General features: G+C 44.7%; 1 protein-coding gene across 1 annotated transcript; it reads right to left on the minus strand.

The window, feature by feature from the left end:
- Positions 1-8,921: 8,921 nt before the first annotated feature.
- LOC127333107 (transcription factor MYB41) lies at positions 8,922-10,724 on the minus strand. The gene is made up of 3 exons (XM_051359417.2): positions 10,264-10,724; positions 10,049-10,178; positions 8,922-9,924 (listed from the first exon to the last, which is right to left on the minus strand). Exons 1-3 carry the CDS (start codon positions 10,394-10,396, stop codon positions 9,144-9,146), a joined length of 1,044 nt encoding a protein of 347 aa, XP_051215377.1. The 5' UTR covers positions 10,397-10,724; the 3' UTR covers positions 8,922-9,143.
- Between the last annotated feature and the right edge of the window lie 835 nt (positions 10,725-11,559).

Consider the following 11,559-nt stretch of genomic DNA (forward strand, 5'->3'; position numbering starts at 1 on the left):
TGGTATTATAGGAGCATACCACATCACCTGATCTTATACCTCAATGCACTACATACCGGACATGCATTCAAATTCTCGTACTCCTCGCGGTAGAGGATGTAGTCATTGATGCATGCATGTATCTTCTGCATCTCTAATCCTAGAGGGCAGACAACCTTCTTTGCTTCGTACGTACTAGAGGGCAATACGTTCTCCCCTGGAAGCATCTTCTTTATTATTTTCAGCAACTTTTCAAATCCCTTGTCAGAAGTACCATTCTCTGCCTTCCATTGCAGCAATTCCAGCGTGGTACTCAGCTTTTTCTGGCCATTTTCGCAATTTGGGTACAACAGTTTGTTGTGATCCTCTAACATTTTCTCCAACTTCAACCTCTCCTTTTCATTTCCGCAGTTCATCTTCGCATCAAGAATGGCCCGACCCAAATCGTCATCCGGGTCATCATAAATCAGCTCATCGAAAATGGGCTCTTCTTCAGCTTCGTCTTCCTCCATTCTACTATCACCGTCTTTAGTGAATAAGGGATAGTTGTCACTATCCTCTTCTTCGTTGTCTTCCAATATAACCCCTCTTTCTCCGTGCTTGGTCCAACAATTATAGCTGGGCATGAAACTGTTCTCCAGCAGGTGGACGTGAATGGTCTTTGAGGTAGAGTAATCCTACATATTCTTACAGGAACTACATGGACAATAGATGAAACCATTCGACCGCCTGTTTACCTCAGGCACGTTGAGAAAATAATGCATGCCATTAATGAACTCGGGATGGCACCGGTCACCGTACATCCATTGTCGACTCATCTGCATTTTATATGTATATCAAAAATCATTAAGTACACAACATCGTGGATATATGAGTGACCAACTTAATTAATATTCAAGTTCATCACATAAAACTAAATTTTTTTTATAAAAAAGAAGAGGCTCACCGAGGTGGTACGGTGCCGGCTAGGGGACGACGCTGGCGATCGACGGCGGTGAGGACGGGGATGATACTAATTAAAACCTACAAAACATACCATAATTTCAGCTCAAATTTCATATAAAAAAAATAAAATCCCTAACTTAGGCATTTCATCGAACACCTTGCTAGCACTAGAAAAATAGTATGAGTTAAAACTACCAAAGAAATGAGCTAAATTAGGAACGCCGGAAGGAAGGATGATATTGCTAACCCTTGGATAGATGTATGCCCTTAATCTTGTTAAAATGGTGGAGAAAAAATAGAGATTTGTTGGAGTGTGAGAGGTGTAAAAAAATTTAGAGTGTGAGAGAGGAAGAAGAGAAAAATGAGATGAAGGAGCTGCAGGGACGACGGGCTCTCGCGCGGTGTGATTATATGGTGGCACCCTTTGGTACCGGTTCGTGTTACGAACCGGTACGAAAGGTCCAGTCCTGGCCCCACACGAGCCTGTACGTCTGGCCGAAGACCTTTCGTACCGGTTCGTAACACGAACCGGTACGAAAGCCCCTCACCAACCGGTGCCAAAGCTCCTCGCCCGCCGGAGGTCCCAAACCGGTGCAAATGACCCCTTTGGTACCGGTTCGTAAGGGAACCGGTACCAAAGTCTTAGATGGATGCTCCATTTTCTACTAGTGAAACTAGCCTTCTTCATTGGGAAGAAAGAACACACAGTCACCCAAATTAGACATGGGTGTTGTGCATACTTCGTGGCTACGATGGAAGAACATCCAGAAATTTACACACTAGTGGTTTTAATTGGCGCTCGTCATCTTCGTTGTAAAGAAAGAGCACCCTATAACCTACAGCTGTCCATCACTGTCGTCCCTAGAGTCATCGTCGTGGTAGTACATGTGGCGAGATGAGTCGTCGAACACCCTCACGCTCATCTCGCCTTTCCCTTTGTAGAAGAAGTGTAATAGGAATCTGACCTCCAGGTTGTTGTCGCGGGCAAACTTGTCAATGCCTCGGCTGAGCTAGATGAACCCTTGGCCATCGAATAAGACCTTGATGGGCCAGCGGCAAAGGCTGCAGCTGGCTTCCCGCAGGTTCACCTCGGCCAGCTCCGGGTCAGGTAGATTTCTTGTTCAATAATTGGTTGACAATGCCTCCCTTTCAGCAAAAAGTCACTCTGTTAATAATAACTACAAGTTGCATTTGAAGACAAGGTCATGGCCTCACTAATCCACATTGCTAATATCCGTTCTCAACAGGGTGTTTTACTATGTAGTATGTACTACTGCACTAGTAGTATGTAGGGTACGACATGTCATGCATATATATTTAAGAATACTTGCATGCATATATTGGGTAGCTTGTGTAGGTTACATACATGGAGAATTTGAGAAGAAATTGATGAAAACAGTAGCAGTTTTGATACGTGGCCTTTGTTAGCTGGCCTTGCAGATGTACTAGCTACTGAAGATATATACATGCCGTGTATGCACCTTAAATGAGTTGCAATGTTGCATAGGTGGCCTTAGAAGATTGGTTGGCCCTGCAGGTGTGCTAGCTAGTGAAGATATATATATATCTTATATATATATGTCCTATATATATATATAAGTACCAGCACTATTCTGCAACCGGTTGTAGAATAATATTCTGAGCACCGACATGTACTTCCCTGGACACAAGGTTGTACTTCCCGGATAACAGGGTTCAACTTTCTGTTGAACTTACCTGAACTTCCCATTTTCTTCAGAGCTACTGATTCTACTCCGTGGTTCTCAACCATTTGTCGGAACTATGCAAATGATATACCGTTGGATAGATAATGAAAAACCGCAACTTTTTCATGTTCACACTTTTCAAAGATTTTGCACGGTTTAAATTTAATTTTGAAAATACGAAAACGCTTCTATATGGCCAGAAAACGAACTTTTAGTTCAGTTTTTGAATCGCTTATCGAAACTGTGCAAATGATATACCGTTGGAAAGATAATGAAATTGCGCAACTTTTTCATGTTTTATGTTTTTTCAAAATCCTCACAGTTTTTGAACAATTTTGAAAATACCAAAATTCAGACGTACTCAAAAAACGAGCGGACAGTAATTTGGATGATTTGTTTCAACCGTATATCGGAATGATGCAAATGATATGGCGTTGGAAAGCTATGGACTAGGCGCAACTTTCTTATTCAAATTGTTTTCTCTAATTCCTTACAGTTTAATAGAATATCACGAATTACTGTCCGCCTTTTCTATGTGACGGGCACCGAACGATTTTCCCCGCGATTTCCATGCGGTATATTTAAACAATGCAAATGATATACTGTTGGAAAGGTCTCAAAATGGCGCATCTTTTTCGTACCTACCATTTTTGCCAACTCCAAAGGATTTGAAAGTAATTTTAGAAGTTTTGAAATCATGTTTTCGGTATATTTTGTGGGATAACAATTTGAATTTGATGGATTAGATCCATTTATTTGTTGTAAAATGTTGTAGGTAATGAAATTAGACATATACACTACCATATAAAGCTTTTGGTGACAATGATTGAAGTGGTTGGTGATCAAATCGATGAGATTTGCACAATAGATTTCCGCCCCGTAAAAACAGAGCATTGAACTTCCCTCGACACGAACTTGCACTTCTAGGGAAATGCGGTTGTACTTCTCGGCGCTGTTTCACGAAAGTGTTCAGTAAAATGACTATAATTTTCTCATACGGTGTTCGTTCGAGGTCCATGGCCACACAAAATGCTCAGCACAACCACGCGCATCTGAACTTCCCACGACATGTCCTTGTACTGCGTGGCCTTCGTGGTTGTACTTCCTGGAAATGTTTTGATAGTAGTGTGTTTTACAAAAACTAGCATGTGTGCTTCAAAATGATAATGTTAGATTGTCCTTATATTCTATTTTAAGAGATTCTGCACTTCCCGGGTCTTAATATTTGAACTTCACAATGTTGCTATGTGAACTTATGTGGGGGTATTTTCTTCATGTAATTACCGCTTGTACTTACTGTTGTCTACGCCTGTACTTCTCAGAATCACTGCTCGTACTTCCTTGCAGATGACGGGATTATTTTGTTTTTTCTACATTTATACTTTGTCGGGTTTCTTGTACTTCATATATTAAGTGGTTGTTTTTCTCGTGTTGAATGGTTGTACTTCTCATTGTCAAGTATATGAACTTCTTTACGGGTGATGGGATTATTATTGTTTTCTCCTATGTGAACTTAGGTGGGAGTATTTTTCTTTGAACACTTTTAATTCATGTAATTACCGCTTCTACTTCCTGTTGTCTCCGCCTGTACTTCTCGGAATCACTGCACGTACTTCCTCGTAGATGACGGGATTATTTTGTTTTTTCCACATTTGGACTTTGTCGGGTTTATTGTACTTCTCTATATTAAGTGGGTGTACTGCTCGTGCCGAATGGTTGTGCTTCTCGTTTTCAAGTATATGAACTTCCTCGCGGGTGACGGAATTATTTTTGTTTTTTGTACATTTGGATTTTGTCGGTTTTCTTGTACTTCCTATATTAAGAGGGCGTACAGGTCATGTTGAATGGTTGCACTTCTCAACATCAACTATTTAAACTTCCTCACGGATGATGGGATTTTTTTTTGTTTTTTCTAGATTTGGATTTTGTTGGTTTTCTTTTACTTACTATAATAACTGCTTGTACTGCTCGTGTTAAGTGGTTGTACTTATCTGTGTCTAGCATTTGAACTTCCTCGCGGATGACCGGATTATATTTTTTTCTATATTTGGATTTTCTTGGTTTTCTTGTACTTCATATATTAAGCAGGTGTACTGCTCGTGTCGAATACTTGTACTTCTCAGCGTCAAGTAGTTGAACTTCCTTGTGGATAACAAGATTATTTTGTTTTTTCTACATTGGTTTTCTAGTACTTCCAATATGAAGTAGGTGCACTGCTCGCGCCAAATAGTTGTACTTCTCAACCACAAGTATTTGACCTTCACTCCGGATGACTAGATTATTTTGTTTTTTCTCCATTGGTTTTCTAGTACTTCCAATATTAAGTGGGTGCACTGCTCGCACCAAATGGTTGTACTTCTCAGCCTCAACTATTTGTACTTCCTTGCGGATGACGATGATCATGTCATATGGTTGCACTTCCGGGTTTATAGCTTTTTTGAAGTGAATTTTTTATACTTCTCGATCGAGGTTTAGAATTTATCCGCATCTAGGAGGGGTTTTTGTACTTTCAGGATCCGAAATATATACTTTTTATACTTCCTCGGAGATGACGAGATTTTTTTTTCTACATCTGGTTTTTAATTAGTTTTCTTGTATTTTCCTATATATAGTGGGTGTACTGCTCGTGTCGAATGGTTGTACTTCTCCGGATCGCTCCCACTTGTACTTCCTCGCGAATGATGGAAATATTTTGTTTTTTCTACATTTGGTTTTTACTCGTTTTCTTGTACTTCCTATATTAAGTCGATGTACTGCTCATGTCGAATGGTTGTACTTCTCGTCGTCAAATATTTGAACTTCCTCGCGGATGATGGGATTATTTTGTTTTTTCTACATTTGGATTTTGTCGGTTTTCTTGTACTTTCCATAGTAAGTGGTTGTCCTGCTCATGTCGAAGTGTTGTACTTCTCATCGTCAAGTATTTGAAATACCTCACGGATTACGAGATTTTTTTTGTACATTTGAATTTTATCGGGTTATTTGTGCTTCCTATAATAAGTGGTTGTACTGCTCGTATCGAATGGTTGTACTTTCGGGTTTATAGCTTTTTGAAGCGAATTTTTTATACTTCTCGACCGAGTTTTAGAATTTTTCCGCATCTAGGAGGGGTTTTTGTACTTTCAGGAGCCGAAATGTGTAATTCTCCAACTTGTGTCTATGTACTTCCCCACAAAAATATTTTTATTTTTATTTTTTCTCACGAGGATTGTGAACTTCCAAACATGTACTTCTCCAACTTGTTCCTTTGTACTTTTCGATGGAATTGTTTTCATTTTCATTTTCTTAATAAATAATTTTAAACTGAGTATGGACATGTTTAGCCCAAGCATTATTTGTACTTCCTCCCTATAAATAGTTCTACTACTAGCGTCCAAATTGTAGCTGCAAATGAAAGAGGATATTAGAGAATTAAAATTTTGTTTTGTACCTCGTGGTGTGAACCACACTGCCGATACAAATAATACATACTACACTATTTAGAGTATGGGAACTTCGGGATTCATTTTTAATCTATCATGGGCATACATTTACATGAGTTATTTATTTTAGATTTTTTTCGAGTGGGAGGTGTACTTCCTTGTAGCGAATTCTTCTACTTCTCAGCACTAATTTCTAGTACTTCTCCGTACCAAATTCTTGGAATTCCTAGCGTTGAATTATCTTTTTTCGGAATGACAATTTCATTGCCCAAATAATTTTTTAACCTGGCCTACAATTGTTTGCCATTTATTTTTAGATATTCATCACTGTGTCGCCATACTCCTTTTGTACTATATGTGAACTTTTTTCAAATTCGCGTTTACCCAAAGCTGTACTGCCCGAAGAAGATCAAATGTCTGCATCCTTTTATCGAGCACGAACACTTCCTTCTTCTACTTGCCTGTACTGCCGACTGAAAATGTGAGATACAGGGAAAACAAGTCTGAGCCGGGTGGCCATGTCGCTGACTTGCCGTTGTCTCCCGAATCCCAGATCGAGCTCCGTGCAGGATGGGAACAGGGGCGGCGTGAATTCTTGATGCACCAGCATGACATTGGGAGGAGGCAGCGTCTCGGGCGGCAGGACGGGAATAGGGGCGTCGGCCTCAGGTCAGGGATGCTGGTAATACAGGTCGACGGCGGTGATGTACAGCACGGTCCTGGTCATCGGTGGGATTCACTCCGGCGACGCGCGAGCGTCCGTGGCGGCGGCGCTGGGAGAGGCCAGCAAGCGACGCTGGGGGCGGGCCCATCTGCGGCTCAGGGGAGGTCGGGCGGTCGCGCTAGGGGAGGCCAGCAGCGGCGCTGCTAAGGTCGGGCGGCTGGGCTAGGGGAGGCAGCTGCTGCTCCGGTTGCAGGGGTAGGCGGTGGCCGCGGCGGTTTCGAGGAGCCCGCGGCTGCGGTTACGAGCGGAGGCGGCGCGATGGTGAGGAGCGACGGCGGGGGCTAGCGAGTAGCTGGAGGCTGGAGCGCGGGGGTCGCCGGCGATGGAGGAAATAGATCGGGCGGTGGTGGAATCCCACAGGTACCGGCGTGGAATCGGGATGGAAGAAGGTTGGGGACGAGTTGGTCGGGCGGGGTGGGTATGATGTGCGACCCTGTGAGATGGGGAAGGTTGGCTCTTTTTTTCTTCAATTCAACGGATCGCGTCTCTTATAGGGCTGGTGATGCTCAGAATAATATTCTGAGCACCGGTTTCCGAATAGTGCGACCCTATATATAAGATATATATATGTAGGTCGTATGCACCTTCATTGAGTTGTCATGCATTGACTTGACCATACTAAAACAAGCAAGTTATATCAAGCTACAAGCCTACAACATATAGTACTATGACACATATATACTTTGATGTACCATGTGGTACACGTGGTGAGCAACTAAAAAAAAAAAATACTTTGATGTAACTTACCAATTAACCCAGCACCATAGATTTCTATTTGACCTTGCGGAAGAAGAGAAAATAAATACATGTCGTCAATTGGGTAACTGTAGGTCGCTTATCGATCAAGCGGAGCAGGCAGCATCAATCATTAGTTTGCACACCACACCAACACTACTCTATTTTTCCCAACCATTTAAGAATTATTCCTTATCATGTGACCATCAATGACTTGACAGTTACTTGTGTCCTTATTCTAGTTATTTTTCTCTCCCTCCCTTTGAATTCTTCCTTATATATACGCTGGTGCTGTAGCCAATGAAATAAGAGAGGCAGCCAAATTAAATTAAAGAAATCTACAACTGAGCAAGGACAAGAAGACAGTGGAGTAGCATTCTAAGTAGAGCAACCAGAGTGGCCCTATTTTTCTTCGGTGGAGACAAAGGCATGATGCAAGTGATAGGGATAGCAGCCGCCTCGACCAATCATATGAAGCCACCTTTGGCATGATTCAGGCCCCACACTGACATGCACCACACATAAACATAGTCTACTAGCTACTAATAATCAACTAAAGGTCGAAATAATATACTATATCTGTCCATAAAAAATCATTACTTCCTCTGCCATAAAATGTAAGGGGCGTCTAAAGGTTATTCAAAAGCCGACGTCTTCTAATTTTGATTAAATTTCTATAAAAAAATTAAAACATTTACAATACTAAATCAATATCATTAGATTCACCATAAAATATATTTTATCAATGAGTCCATTCAATAATGTAGATGTAGATACTTTTTCCTAAATATTTGATCAAAGTTAATAGGAGTTGACTTTTGACTATTCGTAGGCACCTTAAGTTTTGGGACGGAGGGTGTATCTAGTATATAGATATATCGATTTTGCTAATGAGAATTAAGCTCGTGCTTAGTAGAATCCGTAGCATTTGGATCGCGCCAAGATTCGTGCTAGTTGTCTTCTACCTTGTGGAGGGAGGAGTTAGAGGAGCGTCCGCCGAGCTGGAGCCAGTGATGGCATGGGTAACTGCAGCGGAGACGACGATGGTGAGGACGGATCTTAGGGTTTAGGGTGCAGGTGCGGGAGCCGGCACCGGAGAAGAAGGGGCAGGGCTTAGAGGGATGGCCAGAGCAGCAGTGGACCGACGGAGGAGGAGCTTTGACGGAGCGAGGCGGCGAGGCGAGGGGTCGCGGCAGCGCGCCGACAACGAGGAGGCATGTCTGTGGTTCAGCCGACAGTGGCGGCAGGGGCACACCGGAGATGAGGAAGAAAGCCCTACTGAGAACTAATTAAGTTCTTGGTAGGGTGAGCCCAAGTTACACCTTAGATATATTCAAATTTAGAAAATCTACTGTACATATAAATTTAAAATTAGATAAATCTAAGATATATTATTATGGACGATAGGAGTAGTAATAAAAACCAGAAATTCGAATTGAAGATTCTAACAGTAGCCAGTTATCATGAACTGGATAAAAATGGTACAAATAACTCTGTACAAAAATGGCCGTGCGATCATCATGCATGTTTTGCTCCCTCTCGGTCGGTACGTGGCCAACTGTTCAATCGACTTGCATGGTTTCCAGTTTCCACGCAGGTGTGGAAAGCCGTACTTGGAATAATTTTCACTAGCTACATGTAGTCGCTCACATCAAGGAGATCGGACAGGTGCATGTCGAACAGCCCGGCGGTGTCGGCGGCGCTGATGGCGTCAAAACTGCTGGCGCTCGCGCAGAACGTTGTCGTCGTCGAAGCCGAGTTCACGCGCCCCGCAGCGGGGCTCGACGACGGCGTGGACACGCCGGAGCCGACGTTGCAGTTGTTGTTGCTGCTGCTGACCGTGCCGCTCCACTGCTGGTTGGACGTGTCTGACACCATCTGCATCAGCGGCGGCATGTAGTCGACCTGGCCATCGTAGGCAGGGAGGTGCGTGTAGTCACCGCAGGCCACCATGTGATCCTGGTGCGCGGGGTTCGCGTGGACCAGGGCTGGCATTTGGTACGCCGAGTTGGGCGGCATGAACTGGTCTGCACCCGTGGCATGCTGCGGCGGCGCCTGCTGATTCGAGGCCTGCTGCGCCATCTGCGCTTGGATGAGCCAGGGCAGGAGCATCTGCTGCTCGGCCGTGGTGGAGGCGGGCGTCGGCGCGGCGAGGAGGGTGGAGGCGAGGCGGAGGAGGTCCGGGTAGCCGGCGAGCGGCTCGAGCGCGCGGAGCGTGTCGAGGTCGCCCTGCGTGGGGTAGTAGGCGGCCGCGGGCTTGAGCAGCGCGGAGAGGTCGAGGAGGTCGAGGCGCGGCGCATGGGTGACGGGGTCGAGGCCCATGCGGAGGAGGCGCTTGCGGATGTGCGTGTTCCAGTAGTTCTTGATCTCGTTGTCCGTGCGTCCCGGCAGCCGCGCCGCAATGGCTGACCACCTAGACAAGCAATCATGCACAGGGAAGAAGATCAAAATCATGAAACCGTACGCGCGCCTAGCTATCCTGTTGCAACAGAGACGTACTTGTTGATGTTAACTGAGTTGATTTAGTTAGTTCTTACTTGTTGCCGAGGATGCTGTGGAGCTGGATGATGGTCTCCTCCTCCTCGAAGGAGAAGCGGCCGCGCTTGATGTCCGGCCGGAGGTAGTTTGTCCAACGCAGCCGGCAGCTCTTCCCGCAACGCTCCAGGCCTGCACACACGACACAAAGCATGAGAAACGATAGCTTTGCGTGGGTAGCTAAGTTGCGAGCGCAATTAGCTAGGAGGATGCTCACCGGCATTCTTGGGCATGGTGCGCCAGTTCCCCTGGCCGTGCTTCTTGATGTAGGCGACGAGCTTCTCGTCCTCCTCCTGCGTCCACGGCCCCTTCTTCAGCCCAGTCCTCTCGCAGCACGGCGCGCGCCCCATCGACCGAGATGGTACAGAACTGTAGAGACGGATTGGACGGCGATCGAGCAAGAAATGAAAAGGTTGGGTTTGTCTCGCAGCTCTGGGAGGTTACGGCCTTACGGGTTGTTGCAGTCCTGTGTCTACACGAGAAGATGGAGAGCTAGCTAATACTAGACGAGTGTGAAAACTTAGGCGATGGAGGTACAGGAAGACGAAGGTGTGTGGGGGCGATTGAAAGGCTTATAAAGGGCAGGACGGCGACGGGCTAGGGGGTGGCGGTGGAAGTCAACAGGATTCGGTGCCGGCCATTGTTTATCGGGGCCGCGACGTGGCCGCGGGCCTGCGTCGCAGGGCCAGCACAGCAGGGAGCCGGGGACCGGACCCCTGGCCGCCTTTATGATCTGTTGGATGTGCATGGATCGATCGGAGGTTGAAGAAAGGTTGCGCGAAAACGCACGAGGGGCACCCCCAGTAGTAGCCAAGCAGATCGCGCGCGACGCGCTGGCGTGCCACCCCGACTATCCCATCGTTCAAGGCAAAGCTAGGAACTAGCCCCAAGGAACATGGTCGTACGGCTTGTCTCGAGTAATCTTATGTGTCGATCCTTTACAGAGCAGATAAGTGTCCATTCCACTAAGAACATGCCATTTTTATCGATCATGTATATGCCAATCAGCCTGATTAGTCTTATGCTGTGACTAAGATAATCTTATGTGTCGATTCTTATGGGGCACAGTGACTGTGCTTTCTGCCTTCCCCTTGCCTTATCCATTACGAACATGCAAACGGAGACCGAGCTACATGTAGTCCTTTTATTCTAGATGTACACAATGATGAAATCTACAAACGGGCAAAATCTCAATGTGAAATTCTTTGTATTATAGACTACATAAAAATAACAAAATCTTACAGGTTTTATAGTTTTGAAATGTGCACTATGCACTATTCTCAGATCCACATGTTTGTCATTTTTGTGTAGCCTAAAAAGTATTAAGAATTTCATATTGAGATTTGGCATGTTTGTAGATTCCATCATTGGCTACAAGAATTTTTTTTCAAAACTTTTTGAAACTTAAAAATATGATTTCCGAATTTGGAAAATAAAAAAGCCACATGTAGCTCGGCCTCCATTTAGCCACTCTCCTTCAAATGCACGTCTTTAAAACACGTGTAAAGTGCAC

Source organism: Lolium perenne, chromosome 2 (assembly GCF_019359855.2).
Source record: "Lolium perenne isolate Kyuss_39 chromosome 2, Kyuss_2.0, whole genome shotgun sequence".
Lineage (NCBI taxonomy): Eukaryota > Viridiplantae > Streptophyta > Magnoliopsida > Poales > Poaceae > Lolium > Lolium perenne.

What these genes read in the sequence shown, in the direction of transcription:
- LOC127333107 (XM_051359417.2), bottom strand. Translation starts at nt 10,396, where the DNA reads ATGGGGCGCGCGCCGTGCTGCGAGAGGACTGGGCTGAAGAAGGGGCCG. An exon ending in CACCATGCCCAAGAATGCCG is followed by an intron (nt 10,179 to 10,263) that starts GTGAGCATCCTC and finishes TCGTGTGTGCAG; the next exon opens with GCCTGGAGCGTTGCGGGAAG. An exon ending in CACAGCATCCTCGGCAACAA is followed by an intron (nt 9,925 to 10,048) that starts GTAAGAACTAAC and finishes TTGCTTGTCTAG; the next exon opens with GTGGTCAGCCATTGCGGCGC.